This window comes from Aspergillus melleus (assembly GCF_016097325.1).
Source record: "Aspergillus melleus strain CBS 546.65 chromosome Unknown contig1, whole genome shotgun sequence".
In the NCBI taxonomy this organism is placed as follows: domain Eukaryota; kingdom Fungi; phylum Ascomycota; class Eurotiomycetes; order Eurotiales; family Aspergillaceae; genus Aspergillus; species Aspergillus melleus.
Genome location: NW_025763370.1, coordinates 4,198,524 through 4,224,532, shown reverse-complemented (window position 1 = coordinate 4,224,532; position 26,009 = coordinate 4,198,524). Strand labels below are relative to the sequence as shown.

General features: G+C 50.9%; 12 protein-coding genes across 12 annotated transcripts; 4 read left to right on the top strand and 8 right to left on the bottom strand.

Annotated features, from left to right (window-relative positions):
• Positions 1-226: 226 nt before the first annotated feature.
• Positions 227-535, top strand: LDX57_001505 (FAD-dependent oxidoreductase; the record flags this gene model as incomplete). The annotated part of the gene is made up of 1 exon (XM_046083150.1): positions 227-535. One exon carries the CDS (start codon positions 227-229, stop codon positions 533-535), a length of 309 nt encoding a protein of 102 aa, XP_045939107.1.
• A 134-nt stretch (positions 536-669) lies between these two features.
• LDX57_001504 (uncharacterized protein) lies at positions 670-873 on the bottom strand (the record flags this gene model as incomplete). The annotated part of the gene is made up of 1 exon (XM_046083149.1): positions 670-873. The coding sequence occupies one exon, from the start codon at positions 871-873 to the stop codon at positions 670-672; it is 204 nt and encodes a 67-aa protein (XP_045939106.1).
• Positions 874-2,824: 1,951 nt separating this feature from the next.
• On the bottom strand, positions 2,825-4,039 carry LDX57_001503 (O-methyltransferase). Its single transcript, XM_046083148.1, has 3 exons — positions 3,910-4,039; positions 3,130-3,855; positions 2,825-3,069 (listed from the first exon to the last, which is right to left on the bottom strand). The coding sequence occupies exons 1-3, from the start codon at positions 3,973-3,975 to the stop codon at positions 3,022-3,024; spliced, it is 840 nt and encodes a 279-aa protein (XP_045939105.1). The 5' UTR covers positions 3,976-4,039; the 3' UTR covers positions 2,825-3,021.
• A 441-nt stretch (positions 4,040-4,480) lies between these two features.
• On the top strand, positions 4,481-6,679 carry LDX57_001502 (putative FAD monooxygenase; the record flags this gene model as incomplete). The annotated part of the gene is made up of 5 exons (XM_046083147.1): positions 4,481-4,533; positions 4,607-4,793; positions 4,855-5,332; positions 5,388-5,608; positions 5,675-6,679. 5 exons carry the CDS (start codon positions 4,481-4,483, stop codon positions 6,677-6,679), a joined length of 1,944 nt encoding a protein of 647 aa, XP_045939104.1.
• A 116-nt stretch (positions 6,680-6,795) lies between these two features.
• On the bottom strand, positions 6,796-8,184 carry LDX57_001501 (putative solid-state culture specific protein; the record flags this gene model as incomplete). Its single annotated transcript, XM_046083146.1, has 1 exon — positions 6,796-8,184. The coding sequence occupies one exon, from the start codon at positions 8,182-8,184 to the stop codon at positions 6,796-6,798; it is 1,389 nt and encodes a 462-aa protein (XP_045939103.1).
• Positions 8,185-8,531: 347 nt separating this feature from the next.
• LDX57_001500 (TauD/TfdA dioxygenase family protein) lies at positions 8,532-10,062 on the bottom strand (the record flags this gene model as incomplete). Its single annotated transcript, XM_046083145.1, has 8 exons — positions 8,532-8,640; positions 8,697-8,723; positions 8,787-8,865; positions 8,928-9,019; positions 9,092-9,121; positions 9,182-9,445; positions 9,508-9,784; positions 9,837-10,062. The coding sequence occupies 8 exons, from the start codon at positions 10,060-10,062 to the stop codon at positions 8,532-8,534; spliced, it is 1,104 nt and encodes a 367-aa protein (XP_045939102.1).
• Positions 10,063-10,766: 704 nt separating this feature from the next.
• On the bottom strand, positions 10,767-13,199 carry LDX57_001499 (uncharacterized protein; the record flags this gene model as incomplete). The annotated part of the gene is made up of 5 exons (XM_046083144.1): positions 12,069-13,199; positions 11,481-11,983; positions 11,317-11,406; positions 11,148-11,263; positions 10,767-11,095 (listed from the first exon to the last, which is right to left on the bottom strand). Exons 1-5 carry the CDS (start codon positions 12,468-12,470, stop codon positions 10,767-10,769), a joined length of 1,440 nt encoding a protein of 479 aa, XP_045939101.1. The 5' UTR covers positions 12,471-13,199.
• Positions 13,200-13,557: 358 nt separating this feature from the next.
• LDX57_001498 (cupin domain-containing protein) lies at positions 13,558-14,142 on the bottom strand (the record flags this gene model as incomplete). The annotated part of the gene is made up of 1 exon (XM_046083143.1): positions 13,558-14,142. The coding sequence occupies one exon, from the start codon at positions 14,140-14,142 to the stop codon at positions 13,558-13,560; it is 585 nt and encodes a 194-aa protein (XP_045939100.1).
• A 297-nt stretch (positions 14,143-14,439) lies between these two features.
• LDX57_001497 (CocE/NonD family hydrolase) lies at positions 14,440-16,422 on the bottom strand (the record flags this gene model as incomplete). Its single annotated transcript, XM_046083142.1, has 5 exons — positions 14,440-14,530; positions 14,590-15,482; positions 15,529-15,791; positions 15,838-16,172; positions 16,229-16,422. 5 exons carry the CDS (start codon positions 16,420-16,422, stop codon positions 14,440-14,442), a joined length of 1,776 nt encoding a protein of 591 aa, XP_045939099.1.
• A 307-nt stretch (positions 16,423-16,729) lies between these two features.
• Positions 16,730-19,022, top strand: LDX57_001496 (putative salicylate hydroxylase; the record flags this gene model as incomplete). Its single annotated transcript, XM_046083141.1, has 5 exons — positions 16,730-16,849; positions 16,901-17,026; positions 17,072-17,146; positions 17,203-18,028; positions 18,079-19,022. The coding sequence occupies 5 exons, from the start codon at positions 16,730-16,732 to the stop codon at positions 19,020-19,022; spliced, it is 2,091 nt and encodes a 696-aa protein (XP_045939098.1).
• Positions 19,023-20,851: 1,829 nt separating this feature from the next.
• ddiA (putative DNA damage-inducible v-SNARE binding protein Ddi1) lies at positions 20,852-22,173 on the top strand (the record flags this gene model as incomplete). Its single annotated transcript, XM_046083140.1, has 2 exons — positions 20,852-21,401; positions 21,464-22,173. 2 exons carry the CDS (start codon positions 20,852-20,854, stop codon positions 22,171-22,173), a joined length of 1,260 nt encoding a protein of 419 aa, XP_045939097.1.
• A 615-nt stretch (positions 22,174-22,788) lies between these two features.
• On the bottom strand, positions 22,789-23,667 carry LDX57_001494 (EXPERA domain-containing protein; the record flags this gene model as incomplete). Its single annotated transcript, XM_046083139.1, has 4 exons — positions 22,789-22,868; positions 22,971-23,123; positions 23,273-23,467; positions 23,568-23,667. The coding sequence occupies 4 exons, from the start codon at positions 23,665-23,667 to the stop codon at positions 22,789-22,791; spliced, it is 528 nt and encodes a 175-aa protein (XP_045939096.1).
• Between the last annotated feature and the right edge of the window lie 2,342 nt (positions 23,668-26,009).

Sequence of the window (26,009 nt, the reverse complement as noted above, 5' to 3'; positions counted from 1 at the left end):
CGTGAAAGATGCCTTGGTGTAATTGTATTTCCACTGTATCGAGCTATTGCTAAACACTTGGAGATATTCATAAGACACATCTGCACTATTAATGCATTCGTTGTGCTTCTTACCCTAAGGAACTACGGAGACTACGGTGTTGCATATAGCATACTACGAGTCCCGAAAGACATATATAACATGATTATCTCTCCGAAATCCCCAAAACCATTGCCCAAGCGAAAGAATGACAAAAGGACAGCAAGAGTCACTTAGAGTAGTGATAGTCGGCGGTTCCATTGCCGGCCTCACTCTTGCCCACTCTCCTCTTAGGGCTCACATTGATCTCGTCTTGCTGGAATCGAACGCCGAAATTGCACCACAAGTCGGGGCCTCAATCGGAATTCTACCAAATGGAGCTCGGATTCTCGATCAACTGGGCGTGTGGGACGATGTTCATGAGAAAGTTGAAGCTCTACATGGCTCGTTTACATGGGCCCAGGATGGGAAGCTCATTGTGAAGGGTAAGATCCCGGAGCTTCTGCACAAGAGGTAAATCTTCCGACGGATCTATGCATTGCTTCGCTTAACGGAAAAGACAGACATAGATACCCCACTGCCTTCCTCGATCGACAGATTCTGTTAGACATATTGTATAAACACCTGGGTTGTGACCAGGGAAAGGTGCACCTAAACAAGAAGGTTACTAGGGTGGAGCATCTGCCCACCAAAGTACGGGTTCATTGTGCGGATGACACCGTTTTCGAAGTAGATATTGCAGTAGGAGCCGATGGGGTCCGGAGTAAGGTTCGGCAAGAGATGTGGCGGTACATGGAATCCATCGGGCTCAAGAACGAGACCGAAGAAGAGAAGAACGGTATGCTGACGACTCATGTATTAGGTCATGCTCATAGCTAATCTTTATCAGCTATGACATCTGAATACTCCTGTGTGTTTGGCATTTAAACGGCGACGCCTGGACTTACTCCCGGACATAGCCATAGAACCTACGCTGACGGATTCTCTTTTCTGACCATTGTTGGAAAGCACGGTCGTGTCTTCTGGTTCTTATTTGTCAAGATGGTTTAGAGGCACCCAGCATCAAGCATTCCTCGGTTTAGGAAGGAAAAGATCCAACAACATGTCAGCCCGTTTTTGGCAAAGGCAATTACTGGGGACGTGAAGTTCTCTGATGTATACGGCAACGCCATAGTTACTACACATTTGGCCTTGGAAGAGGCATGTTACCGCCATTGGACCATGGGAAGGTTTGTCTGCATCGGAGACTCAGCACACAAAGTATGTTCCGGCTGTACGCATCCCATAGAAAGCGTTCACTGACATCTTCTGCGTAGATGACCCCAAACATGGGACAGGGAGGCAACAGCGCTATGGAAAGCGCGACATTACTTTCTAGCTACCTCTTTCAGTTAAAAAGCCAGGAAGATCAATCTTATAGAGCGATGAACTCTTGTCTTCAAGCCTGGCAGAGGGCCCGGCAATCCCGTGCAAACGACATCTGCAAGAACGCCAATCAACTCACTCGCACAGAGGCATTTGAATCACCGAAAGACAAGTTCATCGCTACCTACCTCCTTCCCTGGATGCAAGGGCTCCTCCTTAACAAAATATCAATGGGTCTCATAGGGGCTGAGAAGCTTGACTTTCTACCTCTTCCAGCCCGGTACCATGTCGTTTATACAGCAATACGACCGTCTCTCCGTGCCGATCTGGTGACGAGCCCTCTCATTATCGTCTCTGTTGGCTTATTACAAGATTGGATCAGTTGCTATAGACTCCACTATAGCTCATCATCGTCCGTTTCTTCGCAGCGTGTTAGAACAGAGGGCTTGGTTTTCCAAGACCAGAGAAAGCGTTGTTCTGGCACGACCAGTATATTATGTTCCTTTTCTTGATAACATACTCAGACCATTGATTACATGTTTCCTACCATCCATCACGGGCACAGATCCCCTATCACGCGCGCAGATGCTCTCCTTTATGGTCGACATAGGCCCTGTCTACGGGATATGGCTTTTGGAGAGTTATCGTCAAGCTCACTCATGGCCCGAGGGCATCTTGTAAGTTATCATTTTTTTATCTTCTCAATCCAATATATAGTGTTATTTGCTAAAAAAAACCCTTCATCAACAGTCCAATTGTGTTTCGAACAGCCTTTCAGCTATTCGGGATTGGGAAGATTGCTCCCCTCTACTATGCTCTCGAGTATTTGCGAACCCCTCTCTCAACTACCCTTCTCGGGTCCAATAGGTTCATCGACAAATCAGCTCTGACAAACCTCCCATTTGCATTGCTAACAGGCTACTATCTTCCCACATTTGGATGCTTCTTTGCCTCTGGCGCTAGCACAAAGCAGACTTCTAATGCTGTGTGGCAGCCGTTCCCTATTCCGGCGCCTCTTCTACAGGTTGCATTCCGACTACCCGGTCTATTCAAGCGCGCAAAACTACATTTGCAAAACCATCAGTCGAGGAGAAAAACAGCAGACTCTGAAACTAGGTTGGAAAATCCCGAAATAGCTCAAACCAAAAAAACATATATCCCGCTTGCTGTACTCTCGGGGCTAACCTTCCTCTACGCTCGATTCACGGCTCCGGCTGGATCCTCTGTTTTTGATATCTTTTCCCCGCAGAAAATATTACAAACAGATCAGGTCACGTCTTTCAACCAAGGTATTGCGCGATTCCTGCAGTACGATGAAATATTTGGACCGGGCAGCGGTTTGATATGGCTTGGCATGCGATTTCAAGAACTACGGACTCTCGGGGTGCCGGTGAATTGGTGGAAGGTGCTGGGTGGGCTTTTAGGAGTAGGATTATTAGGTGGCCCTGGGGCTGCATTCACCGTTGGTCGGGGTGTGAGAGAGTTGCTTGCCCAGATTGCTTGAGTCGATGATGCAGAAGACATGGAAAGAAGATTGTTTAAATTTCAGTAGTCCCTTGATTCCAAGTGCTGCTAGAGTATAAATCAACTCGACATTAAACTGTAACATTCCTTCTCTAGCTTCTCTTCCCCGATTGCTTAGTTCTTTTCCACCAAATCCACACACCGCGAAATCTCGACGGCATCCTAAACACTACATTAGAAAATCTGTTCAATGCATCAGGAACGAAGGGAATAGATACTTACCATATGCCCTGTCGGCTCCAGCCCTTCCAGCAACACTGTCTGGTACACCAAAAGAGGATTTCCCAACGAGATGCCCCCATCGGACAAACATCCCACGAACGGCTCATACGCCTTCGTCTTAGTCGCCGTATCAGCCCTCACATAATCCGAATACATCGGGTTTCCGGGTCTCTTCATATCATCCGCAATGACAATGGACCCAGGAGCCACGATACCCAGCTCCTCTGCTAACTTCAGATCATTCAGATACGAAATCTTCGAATGATCCAGGAACAACATGTCCCATTTCGTTGAGCCGGAGCCGGAGTTCGCACGCTCGGCCGCCAGACGCTGCAAGGATGCCCGACAAGGCCCCTCCTGGATATCAACGACTTCACTGAGCCCTGCAACCTCAACGAGGGCGCGCGAGACAGCCGCGAACTTCGGGTTCATCTCGAGACTGATGTAGCGGGGGTTTGGGACGCCCGTGTTACGCATGGCGTTGCCAAACATGATAGCCGAGTAGCCGACGTAGCCGCCGATTTCGAGGATAGAGCTGGGCCGCTCGGTAGCGATGATGTCGGTGATTATGGTGCCCTTGTGAGGGCCCACGTTCATCAGAAAGTCTTTGGTGCGGGCGAACTCGTCAATGGCGGCCAGGACGGCCTCGGGGGAGTTGCGGATCGCGGAGAGTTGGGGGTGCGAGGTTATGAACTGGAGGAGCTGGTCTTCGCGGCCATCGTTGCACTAGATTCGACTTTATTAGTGTGCTGGAAAGTCGGGAGTGTTTGAACTTCTTACGAAGACATTTTCTTCAGGCTTATAAAAGCCTTGCGAGACTGGCGGGTTTGTCGCTACTGCGGCCATGGTGAGTGAGTGTGTGGTAGAAGAACGTTAAGCAAAGGATGGTAGTTGACTGTCAAGATGTAAATGTCAGTATCTGAAGGAAAGAAAGCATAGATTATGAAATTCGCCTCCCTAATAAATAATCAACAAGGTTTAGATTTCCGGTGGGGAGACAAGTATAGAAGCACTTCCGCATCCGGAAAATGAGAACGTCAACTTAGGGCTCGGGATGCAACGGCGTCCCACCCAACCCAGTTCGTCCACGACTAAGATTCCTCAACGCATTTCACTCGGTCCCAGTGCGTCTCAACATTGCCCCGAATGCGGAAATATGATAGTTTCCGTGGATTTACCTTTACACCATGAAAACGTCAGGTCGAGCGGCGGCCGAGTCGGCTATCATGTGGAGCCCTTATCCGCATAGCACGTCAGTACTAATATCTACTCTATTGCATTCTGGTTACTTCTGCAAGAATGCGCCTGCTTTTTCTGATTTACTCCAGTGCCGTATATTCATCATCACATCATGGGCGATACTGTCCAAACCGACGTCTTGATCGTCGGTGCCGGCCCGGCTGGGTATGTTGCTCTAGAACCCCGTTTCTTTATTAATGCAAAATATATGACGCCATGGACTGACTATAGATGAAAGGTTGATGGCCGCGGCCTGGATGGCCCAGATGGGGGTGAACGCTACAATTGTTGACCAGAAATCGCATCAAACGCGATGCGGCCGCGCGGATGGACTGGAAAGTCGAACGCTGGAGATCCTGGACAGTTTTGGCCTGGCCGATAAAGTGTGGGCACAGGCAAACCACACCGTCGAAATTGCTTTATGGGTACGGACAACCACCTGCATCATCTAGATGAATCTACTTACCCGACCTCTGTCATGTTTAGGGCGGCACAGTCGACGGCAAACTGCAAAGGCAGAGTGTCACGGCGAACTCCAAGCCTGGATGGTCCCGGTTCCACGAATCGACGCTTAGCCAAGGACAGATCGAGGAATATCTCATGGAATATGTGCGGGCTCGAAAGCATATTGAGGTGAAGAGGGAAACAATTCCCACTTCGATTGATATCAACTACGATTTGATCGACGACCACGATGCTTTTCCCATCCGTGTCAATCTAGAGAACGTACCTTCCGGTCAAAAAAATGAGTCTAATGGAGTGCGTACACCAGACAGTGAGGTCAGTGAAGCTCTTTCCGACGACTCTGGATACGCAGGCATGGGGACAATGGTTGAAGCCAAGTATATCCTAGGCTGTGATGGAGCCCATAGCTGGCTCAGGAAGCAGCTTGGACTGAGACTTGAAGGCGAAACATACGGGGATTCTTGGGGTGTGCTGGATATCATTCCTCTGACGGACTTTCGTAAGTCAAGATGAACGATAAAACTGCAAAGGCGTTGCTAACGTGACTCATCTAGCCGATATCCGAAAACGATTCATCATAAAATCAAAGCACGGAACACTGATGATGATTCCACGAGAGAGAAAACTTGTTCGCGTCTATGTTGAGCTTCCACCCGAATCTGCCGAGAGGTATCGAGCAGAATGCAATGCCGATATTCTCATGGAACGTGTCGCAACTATCATGCAGCCCTATAGCATGAGCACAAGTCATATTGACTGGTCCACAATATATACCGTCAGTTCACCCCTATTTTCGTGTGCTGTGGTTTGGTGCAGGAACACTCGTGTTAACATCAACCAGGTCGGCCAACGCCTCTGCCGAAAGATTGGTCTCCACAACCGCATATTCCTTGCCGGAGACGCAATCCACACGCATTCCCCAAAGGCAGGACAAGGCATGAACGTCAGCATGCAAGATACGTTCAATCTTGGCTGGAAGCTAGCGTCCGTCATCAAGGGGGTGCTGCATCCACGCATCCTCGAGACGTACCAACAAGAGCGGCTGCCCGTTGCCGAACGACTCATCGCTTTAGACCAAAGAATCTGCCGAGGAATGTGCAGCCAGAGGAATGCCGATCCCGAAACGCAACACGGCCGGTTCGACGAGGATCACAAGCGAGCGCTTGAAGAGGAGAACTCTTCAATGTCAGGCTTGGCGGTCATCTACCAACCCAACTCTCTGGTTACCTCCACCGTTGCGGACGATCCCTTGGCCAAAGGCGTAGCGTCTTGTATCAGCAGACCCTCTGTGGCCGCAAACCTCCGAGTCGGCGCGCGCATTCCCAGCGTGCTGATCCTTAACCAAAGCGACTCGCAAGCATGCCATTTGCAACAGATTCTGCCGAGTACGGGACAATGGAATCTAATCGTTTTCGGGGGTGACATAGCACGCGCAGACCAGAAGAGCCGTGTCAACGGACTCGCAGCGGCCCTCGATGACCCCGAATCTGTGGTCCAGAAGCTGAACGATCCGGTCCGTGTGGCGCAACGAGGGTTTCCTACTATTGGTGTCTATCTCATTCACTCCGCGGATAGGCTCAGTATCGAGTTGAACGATCTACCGAAGATGTTCCGTCCGTGGACAAAAGATGGCGTGGACTATGGTAGGGTTTGGGCGGACGGCGAAGCCTACCACCATGCGGGCGGAGGAAAGTTGTATTCATCATTTGGGATCGAGGCCAAGGGGTGTATGGCATTATTGAGACCTGATCAGCACTTGGGATTTCTATCGGATATAGATGATGTGAAGGGGTTAGAACAGTTCCTGCAGTCGGTCATGCTAGAGGCGAGGCCTGTAACTTCATAACACAACTAGAAAATTGGAATGAATAAATTTTATATGGGCAATCCGATTTATCGAAGATTTGCAGTATCAAGTAAATGTAGATGAGCGTAAGCGTACCATGGCTCTAATCCAAAAGACTAATTCTGCAGACCAAAATCTTTAACCCGGTGGAGATACTCTCTCAAATGATTAGCATCTCTAGCCCCAACGGTTATCGCAGCATGACTCTTTAGTCGCGACTCATCATGGACCCAGCCACTAACAATCAAACTACCTTCCCGAATCTCATCCGCAAAAACTCCTTCAAACGTATCTCGAGAACAGAAGATATCCCCAGTAGTTAAAGCAGCTTCGAAAAAGCCTCGACTGGTAAAATGGCCCGTAAGAGGCCCCAAATGAAAAGTCCCAGTGACCCGAACATTGAGATCAATAACCATTTGCTCTCCAGTCGTTCGATTCGTCACAATATCGATACCAGCCGGGCCATGATACCCCTTGCGATGCAAGAATGTAGCGACTTTGTTCGTGAGCGCAGAAAAGGTCCTTTGATACTCTGCTTGCTGCCGGTAGGAGATCGATCCACCGATCCAATGCGAGTGTTCGTCGAATAATTGCTCGCAACAGGCAACAAGTTTAGGTTGTCCAGTCTTCGTGACGAAAAAGGACAAAGCCACCACAGGTCCGTCGATAAAGTCTTGCAACACAATTGAACAGGGATAGAGATGTTGGTTCGTGTGGTTGAGCTGCTGTAGCATGACTTCTAACTGTGTTATAAGTAGGGCCTTTACCTGCGCTCGATCGGCTTCCGATATGATTGCGAAGGTGCCCATCCCCGAAATTGACTGGGGTAATTTGACCATGAACGGGACAGCGTGTTGATCAATTGCATCTGTCATTCGTGCTGTCTCTTTCGCAAGAACACTAGGATCTTCGTATTCAGCAAGCAAGGTATCAATCACCCGAGACGGCGGTGTTGGTAAACCGGACACGGCCAGACCGCGCTTTGACAAGATCTCATAGTGAGTTTCCGGGGAGATAAGATGAGGTAAGTGCGATAGACAATCTGTGGGCAGAAGAACCGCAATCTTTGCGTCCAAGCCCAACTCTATGCTGTCCGGGCTCTTCGCAAAGCTCACGGATGGCTGTTGGTCCGCCTGTAACTGGGCGAACGTTCGGTAGAAGTCAAGATGATGGCCGGGCCTGTGATCGGCTTCTTGGGAGCATTTGGAATTTTTGCCCCCAGGTTGCCCCGGTGCAATGAAATCCAGGATAACAAGAGGCATTTTGCCCGCCGAAAATGCGTATCGTTGCGGTACCATATTGGCCGCCATCGCCAGTGATGACGTCGCGACTTCATCCTCTTCCTCTACCCTGTACCCATAGGCAAACTTTGCTTGTGTGCCCTCATTATTGTGTCCGAACTGAAGAGGGTAATATATCAAGACTGTGTTAGGGTCATCATTGGAGTCGGCTGAGTACAGATCGCGGAGAGTATAGTCGAGAATGATCGAAGATGAGGGATTCATTCTTTACCAAGACAGCACTGTGTGAAAGACGTTGTGAAACAAGGTCCAGGAATTAATCAAAACACTGGAGTTGAGTCTTCGTCAAGACCCTAATGCATGGACGTCTTCGGTTTCCGGTTTCGGCCATCCTGACGCGATCATTCCGGCCCGTTCCACTGTTCATACCCGAGATATCTGACGGATTCATTAAATGGATTTGGAATTTTCATGATATTAATACTACCTCAATCGAAGGTAATTCGAGACTTTGATCGGGGCCCGACCAGATAAACTAACATGACTATACTCAGAACGTTTAGACTTGTAAGAAAGTTTGGTCAAATCGAAAAGCACTTCGAGCCCATCTACTACGCTTCTAATCCCAGTGCCTCCCTCCGAGAAATTGAGTTCGGGTCGTAGAATGGTCTCTCTCCGAGTGAGACGACTCTGTTCCCAACTCGAGAACCCTGGTAGTCACTATCCCATTGTCAGAAGAGGTTTTCGATCAAGGTTGTTCACTGTGCTCTACTTACTATGTTGCAGTATGGAATACCGAGCGGCTATTTTATGTTAGATTATATTTAACCGACAGTATCATGTTGAGGCATAGGATTGGTACGTACTTGTCCCATATGGCGATATCGTTCTCGCTCCAGCGAAAGCGCACCTGGAGATCGTGATTCTCGGAAATCAATTTCAAGACTGCGTAGGAAATTCCTGATTAGCCAAGCTAAATGCCAAAAGGTTCGACAGGAAGAATTTACAGTAGGATTTTAACATCTCGCTTTCATATTCTGTGACATCGTCAATCCAACCCGCACGGATCTGGAACCCAGCAGCGAAAAGACTCTTCCACCTGTGGAGGATTAGCAACAATGTATTGCGCCCTTTTATGACACGATCTAGATATAAGTGTAGGTCCTCTTACCCAGTAACAGGGTTGGTGCGCACAACAGGGCTTCATTGGCCTTTGTCAGTGACATACGTTCGGAAAATGTTGGAAACCGGATATACTCACTGGGAAACCTTGAATTCAACGCCACTATTCTCCGGATTACCACGATTCTCCGTAATAAGCTCCATGTTCTGGTCCCTCGCTGCATCATTGAACGCAGGCTGGTAGTGAGTGGCTGTCAAGCCTTCGGCGAATTTCTTCCATGCCGGGGAAAGTCGGTCGTAGGCCTCATATCCAGACGCCCAGAGTGTATCTCCTCCTGCATCTTCGGGGGGCGTGACAATTTTCAAGATGGCGTAGTCGGATGGCACGGGCTCAAAGGTGATACTGATATGGTCATTAGCCTAAGGGAATCGATATAATCAATATCAAAACAACCATTAACTTACTCGGAGTGCCATCCCTCACTTGCTAACCTCTTAGTGGTGGGACCACAGCGACCCTTGTACATCTTCTTATTCTGCTCAGATGACATGATGGTAACTTCATCATCTACCTTGCCGTCCTTATCAACTGCCAGGCCCCGTTTGCCGTTCGAAAGAGGGTGTTTGTGAAGGTAAGATGCGTCTGGTCTACCCGTCAGTTGTCCAATCTTGATAGCCAGCGTCTTTTGGTCCGTGATGTTCAGATCCTGATTGCGCAGGAATACCACCCCTCGCTGAGAGACTACTTGAATGTCAATGACTATAATTTCCTTATTTCCAATGGGAATACTGACCAGTAACACCCAGATCCCTGATTTTAGCATCGTCGTGCAAGATCTCGCTCAGCTGCAGTTTCGAGGAGAACTCCCGGCCAATGGCGGAAGTCAAATCAAACGACTCGTACTCATCAAGGGTCCCGGAGTACTTCAGAGGGCCAGGAAGCCTACTTGCAGAAATGGATTTGCTAGGAGTTCCATCACTCTGCGGGATTGGGTAGGCGTCAGCAGAAGGGGGTGCCATTGTTGGATTGAAAGGGAGGATATGCAGATGGGGAGATCGTGAAGGATGCTAATGGATGAAATTGTTCAATTTATTGGATTTGCTCATTTTCATCAAGAACGTCGCTATTGAATGCAACGTCCCATGCGCTGCTGCCATCGATGTCAAGACCCGAAAACGGAAACATCAATGAGCAGACCCACTGTATAGAGCCATCCTTTGGCGTTTCCCCACCTCTAATTTCGGGAAAGGTTTCATTCTTTTGAGAGCCAATTGAACTAGGAAACAGCTCTCCATTTGTTGGATGGTAGTCTCTGTCTCGAAATGTGTAGGAGCCGAACTCGGCTGATTCCTTCGTCCAGTCAACTTCGTTACTAGGAGCTTCAGGCGTTCACCTTGCTCCAGAATAGACAAGTCTACACAGTAGCGTTTCATTGGAGGTGCTAGGCTTCAGGTGACGGGGAACTATCTTCTCAGGTACCCCCTCTGGAGATATTCAAGAAGTCTTAAGTGGTCTAAGACAATCACACTTCAAGTCAACCATGCACTATGTAAAGACTTTTATCTAATCACATTTCAGCGAGCTGTAACCCCATAATTTAATCCAGGTTTACCCTGAATTTGGAATATTCTTTCGTCTGGTATTTCCATGATGAGTTTCGATAGCATTTGGTTATCTACGCCACGACTATTACGTACAGTCTCCCAAAAATAAGGAACCAAGATCAACGAATCCTCCTAACAACCCCAAACGCATAATATCCCAATGTCGACAAGCTCACCACAACCGAAAACAACGTAATCACGCCACCGGTGATAATGCCCTGTTCGAAGAACCCAATTCTCCGGCCCGCCTTCTGCCCCGTCCCAGGCAAAGGCGCCAACGCCGCATTCCAGACCATCGCGCTCTGCAAATTTGAACTACTCAGTGCATCGCGCACAAAGGTCGTGTTATTTGTCTCGTGTAGTATCTGTGGACGCGGGGTCTGCAGTAGGTTTGTCGAGTATCGAGTTTGAGAGGCGAAGGGTGTGTTGATGGGTATTTGTGGGCCAACTGTTCTCATCATTAGTGGTCAGAGAGTCCAGTAACGGAGGGTAGAACTAACTCAGCATATCTGCAGGGACATGATTAATCCAGGAAATGTGGGCGTCAATGAACTGAGTTAGATATTTTGCCGAGGATGGAGCAGCGAAAGCGTATGTTGCTGCTAACGGGGCCATGCTATCCAAAAATCAGTATATCGATATGGCAGAGGGTGCAATACAAAGACTCACGAGCTCCCGAAGTCAATTGCGTCGTCCAGACTCGTCACAGAATGAACATGCAGCACTTTCCCATTCACCTTCTTCAAGAGAGCGCTTTGCCTGCAGGATGTGATCCAACTTAGCCTCGAATTTCCGAATCTTCTCTCAATTGACACAGGGAAAAAGAGACCAACCGATCTAGAACCTCCACAACGCCCCATCCACTCCCCGAAACAACCACTCTAGCCCCTTTGTCCTTGAACGCCTGATCCAAGACCGACGTTCCGCTCGGCCTCGTCATTCTCGGATTTTTGGCTGCCTTCTCCGGCGCCAGATACCGTCCCGACTGCTGGATCACTACCTCAATGAAATCTTTCATTGCGAACTCATTCACGAGCACCAAGTCCGGTGAGTATGGTGAGCGGCCACCGAAAGCGAACCGCGCGGCGACGAGCTGCTCCGCGGCGTAGGATATATTCGCCGTGCGATCGACAACAGCGATGGTCTTTGCTGTTGGGTTGGAGGACAAACACTGCGATGTATGCGAAATTTCGGGTTGTAGAATAGGCAGCACCTGCGGGAGATTCAGGAAGGAGGCGTCTGGTCGCTCTTCGCTAATGCCAAAGGTATCTGCGTCCAGAGCAGTGGTGAGGATATTGCGTAGGAGTGTCGGCAGAGTCATGGTGGTTTGTGTCAACTGCACATCATGTCAGAAGCCACGAGTCATCTCACATATATTCTAAGCCGGTGAGACAGAGCTGCATTATGTGCTGTAAGCCTACCTCCACAATAACACAATTCCCCGCGGCCACAGCAGCGCTCAGCGCCGAAATCACTGAGAAGAACAGCGTATGCGTGCTCGGCACAATGTAGACAATTCCTACGCCACGCTTCCCTTCCAGATTGTCCTTCCCATTCGCAATGCGATACTCAACCTCCAAGTCCCGATCTAGATCGAGAGAAAGATAATGAGTCCGGAGTTCCTGCAGCGCGAGACAAATCTCCGCAGAAACTTCCTCAGCGGTATGCCCAGAGTCCGACCAAATAGATTTCTTGAGCTCCTCTACATGTTGCACGAGAGCTGATTGTAGGCGCTGGAATTGCGTTTGTCGGTATCGCGTGTTGTGGCAACGGCCGTCGATGGAGGCGGCAAGGAGCCGCGGAAAGGGATGTGTGGTTACCATTTTTGTCGATTTGTGAAGGTCGGGGTATGACTACATCGACTGATGGCTTGGTGCATAGTATTAAAAAGAGCTGGCAGTCGAGACCCAGCCTGGTAAGAGTATGTGGACATGGCCGGCGTGCGGAGATAGCATTGGCATCATACGAGAGCCGTCGGGATGTGGAGGAGACAGGAACAAGTGGTCCCGATTGGGGTCAGGAGCTTACATGGAGACATGGGTCCGATCAATACCCCGGAATATGATCTAGGTAGTAGTTGTGGTTCTCTGTCCCCAAGGCCTTCATCACTCCCCTCCCCTCATCTGGGTTCACTACCTGTCTAGTTTCCAAATCCTGCCCTCCCGCGCTGAACATAGCAAGCCCTAACTAGCACCACCAACCACCACAAAGATGTCTACTACCACTACCACCTCAACCTCAACTTCAACAACACCCCCATCTTCAATCTTATCCGACTACGCCCTCCACCACAGCGGCTCCGAAGCCCCCTCAGTCCCATCCCCGAACCCTCCCGCCACTCAAACCAACCCCCCAAACTGGCCCACCAACCACCGCCGAGTTCCGCCTTACAGACCTGTGAACCGGCAACAAGATCGCAATGAGAGACCGGCGGGAAGTAATCCGGCAGAGTTTGTGTTCATTCAGGCGATGTTGCATGGGGTGTGGTTGAATGCTGTAAGTTGATATCATTCGGAGAGACGGCGCAGAAGCTTACAGGGCATGTACTATCAGTCTGTTTCGCGATTATGGCGGTTTACAGGAGGAAGGATCAATGACAAAGTCTTTCATTATCAGGTTGGAGGGGAATGGTGATTTCTTTCTGTTAGGTATCGTGCGTTTGTTGGTTTTATAGGCATAGGACATCTATGGAGTGTGAATATGATCTACCTACTTTTTGGTTCAGTCTTAATGTTTTTTCTTTTGACAAGGAGAATGATGGCCATAAAACGTTACGTTTCCCCTACACACTTGTCTCGAGCCCTCTCACTCCACAAAGAACGTCATGATTCAATATTCTATCAGCCTCTATCCGTAGTCAGTGTAGTTACATCCATCCACCCCAGCACAGCCCACCGACATCAAATCTAATCAAGTACTCTCCCTAACACCCTCCATACCCCCCAACTCCTCCCCCAACTTCCTCCCCCCATCAAGCAAGACCTCCTCAGCCGGTAACAGAACATACAACATCCGCGCCCAAACGCCCTCCCCATTCGCATCAACACTCTTATTCCTCCACGCATGGTTCGTGCCCCTCTGTACCGCAACATCCCCGCGCTTCAACACCCTCGTCTCCCCAGAATCAAGCACAAGCTCGACCTCGCCCTCAAGCACAACCCCATAATCGAGGCTCTGGGTGCGATGCATCGGGCTCAACGCGTGCGGCGGCATGTCGACGATGCGACACACCGAGCCGGTTGAGATGACGAGTCCCGGGGGCTGGGATAGGTAGGAAGAGTACTCGGAGACGTCGGATTCCGAGGTCGGGATTTGGGACGGGTAGTGGGAGGTGGTGTAGGCGAGGCTGAAGTGCGCGGTGTTGGGGATCGGAGCGACGGGCATTTCTTCGGAGAGGGCGTTTGAGAAGATCGCTGTGCCCGTGGTGGGGTTGTGTGTGGTTATGTAGCGGGATAGAGGGCGGAGGGTTTTCTCGGGAGGGGCGGTGGTGGACATTGTGGTTGTTGTTTGGGTGGGTTGGTTTTGATTGTTTGAGGGTTGTAATGTAGAGAGCTATTTGGTTTGATAGAGTAAATGATTTGGGGGCTGGGTGAAGTACAGTTGGAATGGGATGGAAAGTATATACTGACTCCCGAGGGGTTCGAGTTCGGGACCACATCGGGTGCTTCGGGGAGGGGAGATGTGGGCTACAAACATAGGAACACTGTATGCGTGGACTACTCGGGTCGGACTCTGGAAGAAAACAGATGATCAACATGCACTACCATGGTCTATTCTATCGTAAACCCCATTCTACGCCCTCGGCGGAACAATCGGCAAAGTAACGTAGTTATCCCCGTGTCCGAAATTGATATGGTTCTGTCCCTGCAGTTTCTCCGGCGATCTATACAAGTCGGGTTAGTTATTGCATCAAATTGTTGGAACGAAGGAATGGGTGCATACCGATCAGTAGGAGAGTTATGCAGGAAAATTCCACTTCCCTGCGTATCGCCAGACGAGACCTCGAAGATGATCTTGCCGCCCTTTTCAACGACCACATTCGTCGGCCATACTTCCACATCAACGGGGTACACCTCGCCCGGGATCACTGGCAGCACGTCCGTCGAGTAGTAATCGCGATGAGGCAGCCAATCTCGATGGCGTCGGTGCTCGGTGTTCACCTTGCGCAGACTAACGCGCTGCCAGCCCTTGCAGAGAGGTACCGGATCGCCGGCTGTGCCAGTGTAGAAGACCTCCTTACCCTCCGGGGAGATGTAACGCAGGGTCAAGAACAAGTCAATATCCCTGGGCGTTGGAGCGCCCGGATCAGGGCTCATAGACACGTTAAGGTGGGCGACGATGTGGCCGGTGATTTCAGTCTCCTGCTCGAACGGCGCAGTCGTGAATTGGACGACTTGAGGATCATCAAGACTGCCCAGAGCGCGGTAGGTAATTTTGCTCAACCCTGTTAGCGGTCGCTCTGTCACAAGCTCCCTTCCAGGAGTGAGATAGTACGGCGTGTACTGTGTGCGAGCGATGGGCCATTCGTTCTCCACGCGGCGAGGGAATTGCTTCTCGGCCTCGGCGTTGTTGAATCCCACATCGCCTTTGCGAAGGACGAGGTCTACCTTTGGTGCCTCTCCGGTTGACCATCCGGCTCGGTCGTCCCCTTTCAGGAATGCGTCTAGGAAGCTGCGCTGAACCTCCACCTCCTCGCTGTAGTAGAACGGCAGGTCATGGCGGCCGGTGATGAAACGGAGGTATTTGAGCTCACTACCGGCCTGCTTGTATCCTTCAACGTTTCCACGTAGGTGCAGAAGAATACCGCCCCAGTTGGCAACCGAAAGAAGAGGGACCTGCGTTTGTCAGCTTAGTCCACCGACAACTCGGAGTCATGCTCACCTGGATATCCGACATGGTGTATTCCTTGCTGGCGTAGTAGGTGTCATCGCGGAACTGATTGTTGGCATTGTCAATTGTCTGGTCCTGTCGGTTGGCTACTAGCTCCTCTTCCGGAAGATCTCCCTCAATAGTATCAACACCCCAGTTGCGCGCTGCACGACCCGGACGACCATACTGGTTCGAGACTACCTGTCGGTCCCACCAGAACTTGATGAATGCGTTGCTTAGAATGCCCCCATGACGACAACGATCCCGGTAGTAGTCTGGTCCATGTCAGCATAGTTCACCATAGGTCATCAGAGAACTTACCCGACATTCCCTCCCAGGGAACTATACACGCGAGTCCCTTGGGGGACCTCGCCGCAACTCTCCACTGGCTTCCAGCATAGTAAGAGATCCCGAGCAAACCAACCTTGCCTGTCGACCACGGCTGATCCGCCGCCCATTCGACAACGTCAAAGAACGCCTCGCTGGTCTCGCGGGACATGGTATCCAACTTGCCGCGAGACTGGCCGGTTCCGCGCTCATCGGCCCGCACGATGGCATATCCATGTTTCGTCCAGAACCCGGGGTCTGGGGTTTCCCAGGCCGAGTGCTCGGAGTGATGTTCGGGATTAACCTCCTCGAAGGATTTCGGGTGGAAACTATAGGCTCATGTTAGAGGCACACTCGCGTAGTTCGAAACACTCGCAAAACTCACTCCCGGTAGGGGATGTCCTTGCCATATGGCCCGTACGTAACAAGCACAGGCACCTTCTCTACATCTTTAGGGCGATAAACGTTGCATCGCACCAGTCCCGATTGATCTTTTAGGGCAATAGTGACATTCTGCTCGAAGATGTAGGGGAAAGAAGTGTCATCGCGCGTGGCGAGGTCTCGAACGGGATTCGGCATGGTTTCTCAATAACCTTGAGCTAATTTGCCAATTTCTCAAATAGATACGATTTACGCAGATAGAACTATAAATAAATGCCCTTCGCGTGGACCGTGGCGGATAGAAAGGACATTTCCCCCTCCCACGTGGAGCCGAAACAGTGCCGAGGGGACGACGCAATCCGTTAACTCCGCATCTTGCTCTCCTGCCGGACGAAGGCGGACGAAGGCTATCCACAGTCCTATGTATAAATTCTTAGCGTAGGATCTTTGAGACGGAGTCGCTAAATAGGATTCCCCTTCGTTTCATCTTCAACTCTCTTCCATCATGTGTAGCAACGATACAAACGGTACGGCCTCGAAAGGCCTGCGCATCCTCATCGCAGGTGCAGGGATTGGAGGCCTTTCGGCTGCTATTGCCCTGAGGAAGAATGGCCACCACGTTAAAGTGAGTGTTGTCAATGAAGTAGAATTGATGTACGTCACACTGACATTTCAGTTGCTTGAACGGTCTCGGTTCGCCAACGAAATAGGCGCCGCTATCCATCTGTCGCCAAACTGCAATTCAGTACTCCAGAGGCTCGGTATTGATGCTGCGCAATTTGGAGCCGTGGAGACAGAAAAGGTATGCAGTTTCTACGGATATATGTTCGATGCTAATGCTCCGTAGCTACGTACCTTTGCGCCATCTGGCGAGCCCATTGAGGACGTCAATGTCAAGAACTACGCGGGTCTATGGCGATATGTGGGTAGCCCTAATGGATTGAGAATATAACTACCAGATGTATGCTGACCAAACAGCCCTGGCTTCTGGTCCATCGTGCACATCTTCACGAGAACCTAAAAGCTGCTGCCTTAGCGGTAGGATGCGAATTAGTCACATCAAGTAAAGTCGCCGATATTGACCCTCATAACGCCACCATTACTCTGGAAAACGGAGAAACACTCAAGAGTGACGTGGTTATTGGAGCCGATGGGGTCCATTCGGCGGCGAGATCCAAAGTGAGCGGGGCCGGCAATATCGTGCCGTTCAGCTCAGGGAGAAACGCATTTCGGTTTCTGATATCGCGCAAGGAGGCGATGGACGATCCCGAAACCCGAGACATTTCTTCCAATCTCGGTGCGGTCGATATGTTTGATTCACCCGAGAGACGCGTGGTAATTTATCCCTGTGTTGACAATGAACAACTCAATTTCGTTTGCATTCACCCGGCGGAAATGTCCGCCGTCAACAAGGACGCCGACTGGAACCAGCAGGCCAGTAAGGACTCCCTACTTGAAGTATACAAGGATTTCAGTCCCAAGGTCGTGAAGCTGCTAGCCAAAGCAGATCCCCAAACCCTGCGGGTCTGGCCCTTGCTAGACATGGACACTCTACCATCCTGGGTAGAGGACCGAATGGCTCTCCTCGGTGACGCCGCGCATCCTTTCCTACCGTACCGAGGGTCCGGCGGGGGAATGGCCATCGAGGATGCCATTTCCTTAGCGGTAATGCTACCAGGCGATGTTGATCCTCAAGAGGTGCCGGAGCGTCTGAAGCTCTACGAAAAAGCACGATACACTCGCGCCACGAGAGTCCAACAGATGACGCGAGATTCCTCCCATGGACCGTTGCCTCCAGCTGAGTGTATGTTTTGTCGCCTTTTGTCTCTCAGTTCCCACTGACATCTAATCCAGCCCAAGCCATCACTGGCTATATCTATGGACACGATGAGTTTGACTATTCGACTCAGATTCTGCGCAAGCATCTCTGGAGTCGGACTCCGCAAAAGTACTGGCGTCAACCTACCGTGTTCGGTCCCATGCCCGGTCCCCGTCAGGACTTTCAAGGTCGTGACCGGGCTAGTCAGTCATTGAAGTCCACTTTCCAAACGGCATCGATCCGCTTCAAAACCAGCCGCACTCTTCTCCAAAACCTTCTTCCCAATGACTCATACAGCTTCAGCAGTCCCAGCACCTACGCCTATGCTTCCTTCTCGCAGACAAAGCTTGACCGTATGGACTGGCTGGCCGGAGGAGGGTATCGTCACCTTGGACTGTACATCGAGGGAGTACAGTACAAGAAAACCAACGGCGAAATCGTTCGAGGAACGTATATGCCCATTCTGTTTGAGAATCTGGCAGACCCGATTCTCTCCGGCAGGGAAGAGCTGGGAATGCCAAAGCTATTTTCCACTATCCATGCACGTGAGCGTGCCCAGTCATATCACGTGGAAGCCGGCTGGGAAGGCGTCGTTTGGGGACGTTTTCACTGGGACGAACTAGAAGACGAGGACTCGGTTAGTGACGCGGGCACGATCGGAGGTGAGCCCAGCGACGGAATTTTCGTGCATCGCTATCTCCCCAAGGTTGGTCGGGATTGCAAAGGCGAGCCGGAGGCCGAGTATCCTGTTTTCGTGCCGCATGCAGAGGAGTCGAAATGGGTGCCATCCAAGGTCACTCGCGTACGTCGGACAAAAAAGGCCGGATTTCAAATTGACGGATTGAGCTGGGATCTACTTCCCACCTTACACCATGTGATTGACAGACTTGGAGAAATCCCCGTGGACGAAATCGTTTCGGGGAAGGTGGTGGAGGGAGAGGGAGTATCCGATGTGTCTTGCGCCAAACGTCTGGAATAGACTAGATTCGGCTCTTGTAGAGACGTTGAGAGTGCAGTTATGTCACGAAATTTGCCGATTTACGCCATGACGTGGCCAAAGCCCCAAACGAAGCTCGGCACCTCTCACGCACGCACTCATCTTTTCTCGTGACGAGGTGCTTGGCATGATGTATATAATATAAGCCACTTCGGCCATCCATAGTCTTGATTAGTAGGAGGAGATTTCCGCAGCCACTTCGACCTACAGAAAATGACTACATTTATACAGACTCGACAATCCTGACGCCCCATGTGACCCGACTTGGATGCGAGTCAAGCGTCCAAACAACAATCCACCCTCCTCTAAGCACTAAAGACGCCCTGGACCGGACCCCGGTCGAATATGGGCCACGAAAGTCCAATGGGATACGCTGGGTTGAGGCTGCGGGTTAGTGGCAGACTTGGGTACGATTGTGGGTGGAGGGAAGAGGGAGCTAGTGTTGGGTAGCGCCCATCCACGACGAGTCAGTCCCAGCATTCCTATTTCGAGCGGATAACGAAGGGGGGAAGAGGAGGGGAAAAGATTGTTGACATTGGGCCATGGGCCATGACTGAAACGCTTAATAGCGCTAATATAGCCCGGGGTGTTCTTTTCCAACAAAACCGGAAATCAGCGACGGCGGACGGGAAAAGCATCTCCAAATGTACCTCTGAAGCAACGGACAGAATGGCAAGGCAAAAACCGCAGAACAATCGGCTCGGTTGTATGTAACGATGTACTTTTGTGCTGCTTTAGTTCCCGGAAGCTGCTCGCCCCGACCGTAGCGAGCTGTAACTAGCTCTTTTGGACGAGCTGCCCGCACGAACTGGTCGTTGCGGCTTGAGGAGGGAGCTTGGCCGACTGCCTAAACGGGCCGGAGATCGCCGAGACTAAAGCAGTGCGCGATGATTGTGGTTAGCCAGGATGCGTTGATTAAATGGGACCGAGTCACCCAGTACAACGACTCTGATCAATGATCCAGAGAAATGAAGGAGAAGAGAAAGAGAAGGAGGAGGATCCGCGGGTTATCGATAAGAAAGGCTGAGTCATCCGGCAATCTAGACCCCGGCAGAACGACGATGATTCTAGAAGATGGCCACTTGGAATCAACAATCAACAATCAACAATCCTCCACAGGATGCGCCGGATTCCTCCTACGGTAGACCATCTCCCAAGGGACATGCCATTCGACTAAATATAAACCATCCCGCTAACCCCCAAATCCGTCCGGTACTACTCATGCGATGACGAATGCGGGTACCTAAACGGACGTCACACCTTACCTTTGGCTCCGCCCGCACGCTTCGCTCTGGTCCGAACTAACTTCACGCTTCATCTTCGTCTTCTCTCCTCCTCGTCGTCGTTCTCCTTTCTCTCCTGCCATCTTTACTCCTGTCTCCTCGGTTATCCCTCTCTGTCCTTCTCACCCCTCTGTCGCCTCTCCTTCTTTGCCCGATCTATTTCTAATCCTGCCTCTCCTCCCGGCCTCCTCGCTCGCTGTTCAAAACTTAGGAACAACAATCTGCACATCCTCTCATTGTTCACCATCTCGAATTTCCCATCGATCCTGTCCCGTGTATACTAAACCTCCATCGCTATCCGTTCTCGCTTTCTGTTATTTTTCTCACCCTCTTGGCTTCTTTGGTTTCGAGTTGAAATCATCCCCGCACCTACCGTGAAAACACGATGTAAGTGAGCGGCGCAATGGGTCAGCATTGTCATCCTCCGAAGCTGACACCTTTTTTCTACCAACTAGGCGTATTACCGTGAGCGTTATCCGCCCCGATCAGGCCGACTCCGACATCATCTCTCTCGAAGTTGGTGGGGACATGACGGTCGAGTTGCTCAAAGCCATCGTCGAGAGCGAAACGTCTATTTCCCCCACCGATCAGCGCCTCGTTTACAACAACCAGCTGCTCAGCGACGATGCACGCACCCTTGAACAAGTTGGGATTGGCGAAGGAGACATGCTTGGTGTCCATGTAACACTCAGGACCCCCCAAGCACCTGCCCGCACGGTCGGGGGTCCCAGCGCTCCATCCTCCGCAGCGGCCCAGCAGAATCTCCAGCGGCGACAGGCGATGACCCCCGACCCGGAGACCATCCGCCTCCATATCCTCGGTGATCCGCGCGTGCGCGAGACTGTCCGACGCCAGAACCCAGAATTGGCAGATGCTGCCCAGGATCCACAGCGTTTCCGTGAAATCTGGCTCGGACAAAAAAGGTGGGAGGCTCAAAGGGAGGCGGAGAAGGAAGCACGGATCGCAATGCTGAATGCGGACCCCTTTAATCCCGAGAACCAAAAGGAAATCGAGGAGATCATTCGACAAAACGCGGTGACGGAGAACCTCCATAACGCGATGGAACATCATCCTGAATGTGAGTTGGTCCGCTTTTCGAACAAAGGAGATGGCCCCTCGAGCTAACCGAGCATCCCGTAGCGTTTGGCCGCGTCAACATGCTGTACATTCCCGTCGAAGTCAACGGTCACCGGCTGAACGCCTTTGTCGACTCAGGAGCTCAGGTGACCATCATGTCTCCCGAGTGTGCAACTGCGTGCAACATCATGCGGTTGGTGGACCAGCGATACGGAGGAATTGCCAAGGGTGTCGGGACGGCAACTATCCTCGGTCGAGTACACTCCGCCCAAATCAAAATCGGTAGCATGTTTCTCCCCTGCTCCTTCACCGTCATGGAAGGCAAGCACATCGACCTGCTTCTGGGTTTGGACATGTTGAAGCGCCACCAGGCGTGCATCGACCTCAAGAGAGGCGCTCTTGTCATCCAAGATCAGGCGGTCCCTTTCCTGGGAGAAGCCGACATTCCGAAACATCTACAGGAAGAATTCGAGGACGAGCCGTTGATCAGAGGTCCCGACGGCGCCGAAGTCGGCGCTCGCACAGGGGCCGTCACGCATCAAGCCGGTGGAGGTCAAGGCTCCAGTGGCGCTGCTGCTGGCCCATCATCCTCAGCCGCCGCCTCCTCGTCAAATCCCGGCATCAACATCCGCCCAGCCGCGGGGCAATCATCTCGCTGGCCGCAGGACTCCATCGCGAAGATCACCGAGCTAGGATTCACACGGGAAGAAGCGACGCGCGCATTGGATGCCGCCAACGGCGACCTAGACGGTGCCATTGGATTCCTGATCTGATTCCCTCCTTCCCCTTCCCCACCCGGGCGGCTTTGTACCTATGTATCCGAGCTCTTAGTGACGTATGACGAAACTCTCAACCCTTGATTTTGATCGACGAGGCGCAGTAAAGAAAGAAAGACAGCAATTTGCTGTTTGGTTACGGCATGCTTCACTTTCCCGTGCCGAGGCCGTTGGCTGATTGCATCCTCAACTAAAAGGGACTTACGGAGCTAAGTCATTAGCTAGCTTATTAGGCTACCCTTGGTTTTCGGTCACCTGCATTATTAGAGGCGTTTACATGGCGTGTATATTTCCTTATATATTATTTCTGCCTGTGGCGTTTGGTTTTAGCCATATTCGGGTTTCACGTCGATCCGTCCAATGCAATGTGCTATCATTTTTGAAAAAGTAGATCTTATGCTCGATCTAGACCAAATGCCTACAAGTACGAGTATTCCACAAACCCAAAATTTGAGAAATGATAATCAATGGCCAATTGTCCGAGAAATATAGGTATCTCTAAATACGTAGACCAAATAGTGACATGACATCGTAAATCCAACCAACATCATGTATATGTACCTCATCAGGGCCAAAAGATAATCCACAACGAACCGCAGATAGGGAGACAAGTTACTCGCGTTTGTCACGTTTCGACTTTGACAGGATCTGTCGCCGCAGTCTGAATATCATATCCAATGCGATGAAACCGCCTACAGACACACAGAAACATGTTGTTAGCGCATCACTCCGACAAAACAAAGGGCAAACGGGTAGGGATGGCGAGACGGCGACAGAGGGGAATGGTAACCTACCAAGCGCTGCATACGGGGTATACAACATGGACAGCTGCTGCTTCTGGCTGACGGTGCGATCAGTCCAGCCCCACATCTCAATGAGGCAGACGATGGTGGTGACAAAGGACTGGATTCCGAACGCGAGGAGGTGGACAGGGATCATGGGGTCATCTACAGTGGATCATGCGATGCGTTAGTGATCCGGATCATCTAGCGATGCCACGTAAATTGCATTCCATCATGCCATTTATCTTGTCAACGGCTGGTGACCGAGGCCAAAACAAGAGAAATATGACTAGGATATGCGCAGGTTGCCGTACCTTTCCACAGCGCCCAGACGGCCCAGATGCTCAAGGGTCCGTGGTAGTAGAGTTCCATGTACGAGAAGAACTGGAACCAGGCGGGCGGGGTCTCCGTGAAGAACTTGTCCTGGTAGTTGCGGAAGTAAAAGTCGCGGACATCGTAGGAGAAGTTGAAGGTCAGGAAGGACGGCTGCAGGTGCACAGTGTCGACCACTGATGGGTAGATGGGTAGTTAGTTAAGACTTCGCATACAGATAGCATTCAGATCATAGGTTGAGCGGGGTGGTTGGTATAGAACCAGGTCTCGACTCACAAAAGACGATGGGAATATGGATAGCGAAGAAGATGAAGTAGAACAGATCGCGTTTACGATTCCACAGAGAGAGAGTGGTCGAGGCCTTTGGGGAGCCCATGGTGACGGTGTGTAACTTGACTTGGGTAGATCTTGTCAAACTTGAGCCCAATGGAAATAATTATTTAAATGCTGAAGGTGGGAGGGAATGAGAGAGACAGGAATGTGGAGAGAAAGCGGGAAGACGATCGGCAGGCAACGTGACAAACAACAAACAATGCAATCACGCGGTCAGGTGACTGGGAAGCAAACATCCACGACGCCATCGCAGAAGCCAATTCAGCTTCCTTCCGCCTCGATGGCCTGACATCACCCGAGAAAGAAAAAGCAAAGGGAACAATCCGACAAGAATCTCGGAAATCTCCGCCAGACCCAAGATGCTGGAAAGCTAGGGGAGGGAGGAGACAGCATGTTTGCTTTTTTTCTGGTCCTTTCAGACTTTCGCCCTCGGAGCTGCAAGGCCAGTCCTCGTCTCCCCCTAAAGATAGCTTAAGCTTAGCTGCGTGGTGGAACTCTGGGACGGACTCCGCGAGTCGGGTAAGTTTAGCCTTAGTGTGAACCAAGGCTCAGGGCTGCCAGAAGCAATGCTAATCCCTTTCGTTGCTTTTTCCTCTTCAAGGCTTATCAAGCTTCTCGTTCTCATCGATCTTGCATCATACTATCCTTCGATCTGCCCATGCCGGAATCTTTGGGATTATTAGCATCGTCAGATCGTCACCCTCATTATATCATACCTGCCAGTCCGAACGTTGCTTGTAGCGAACGTTTCTTGCCGACCGGGTAACTACACCGTACACACCCACACCGTCTTACATGCTCAGCCTGAGATCCTGCCCGATTTTGGGTCCCCCTCACCGCAACTCTGCCTGTTCCCCCCCTTGACCTTGTCGCTGGAAGTTTGTGGTGCAAGAAGAAATCACGGGCAAGAATAAAAATTTTGCCCCCTCCTTTCTCCCCTCCAATTGACTAATGATGACAGCCTCCTGGGGCTGATCTGCTCCACCCCCCCTCCCCCTTCCCTATGGTGGACCACCAGCCTCTTTCCCGGTCTGGGAAATAAACCAACTCCGTTTTTCTCCAGGAATATCCAGATTACTGCAAGGAGCAAAAGCAAATATCTCTCCGTACTCAATCTTCTTATCTATCTACTCCGTACTTCGTATCCAATCCGCCAACTCTCCACCCATTCAATCTTTCGGAGGTTGATAAAGCGAGTACGGGAATCATTGATCTCACCATATGCATAACAATCGGTGTATCAGGTGTGATTCAAAAGTACGGGATGCGCGGGACTTCCTGTCGGCTTGTCACTTTCTTTTCCCAATCTAATAATTTGGGCCGGTTGTCTTTGGAATCCACTGCGACAAGCCACGGGAAGATTGCATACTAGCGCCAGACTATTACCGAACCACCGTCATTAATCTATCACATAGCGCGCATCGATGGGACTGGTCTCCTGCTTCCCTTTAGTCAACCCGGAATAACACGACTCGCGGTCTCGCTCCCGATGGGTACCTTGGATGGTCCTTTCCCCGGAGCGTTTGTTTGGGGCCAAACTTGACCGCTGCTACAGGCTACAGCGTAGTGCCGATTTACGAGCCTCCCCGACCCAATAGCTCTTCCGTCGGTACGGAGTAAGCTGCCAGCCACTGCCGTTACCAGCTGGGTGCCAATCTTGCGAATCCTTTGGCCAAGACAGGGAATCGATTTCGTAAAAGAATGAAAATCCACCAAAGAACTTGACGTGACGCCCAAAAGTCAAAAAAAAAGTTCAAAAAATGAAAAAAAATCTTACAGACAGGAAGAGGCTTTACAACTTACAACCCAGTGATGCAGTGATGCAGTGACATAGTACTCCCGTCAATAGGAGGTGAATCAACACGGCACCCGAGACACTGTCCCGAAGCTATTGCCAATCTTTGTGGCATTGTGGCCAAATTGACAGAGAATTTCCGTCAATAGGCCGGAAATTTTTATTCCTTCAGTCGTAGCTGCAATTCGACTCCTCCAGTCCAGTCCTGCTGGAGGGCTTCTGGGCCCCTTTTTTTTCCTCGTCTTTTTTTTTCTCTTCTTTTTTCTTCTACCCCTTCTTGATTTACCTACTCGGTGGGCCTGGATATGCAGGCTGCAGTTTGACCGGGTCGCTGGGAGCATCATTGTACATCATCGGACCAATTCTTCCAAGTGGCTTCGTTCGAGGCTTCGATGGGCCTTCGAAACGGCCGTGGAAACATTCCATATTCCTTCTGGGGTCATCTACTAAAGCCCTTGGAACGCTAATGTACCTCTGTGGGGTACCCTGATAAACGGGCTTTGGGCCGCTTTTCCGAAATGATTATGAACGTCACCAGAGTCTTGGCTTGCAAGCAATCGCAGCCGCTACCCTTTTGGCCGCTCCGCTCT

What these genes read in the sequence shown, in the direction of transcription:
- LDX57_001503 (XM_046083148.1), bottom strand. Translation starts at nt 3,975, where the DNA reads ATGGCCGCAGTAGCGACAAACCCGCCAGTCTCGCAAGGCTTTTATAAG. An exon ending in AGCCTGAAGAAAATGTCTTC is followed by an intron (nt 3,856 to 3,909) that starts GTAAGAAGTTCA and finishes AGTCGAATCTAG; the next exon opens with TGCAACGATGGCCGCGAAGA. An exon ending in TGGAGCCGACAGGGCATATG is followed by an intron (nt 3,070 to 3,129) that starts GTAAGTATCTAT and finishes TGTAGTGTTTAG; the next exon opens with GATGCCGTCGAGATTTCGCG.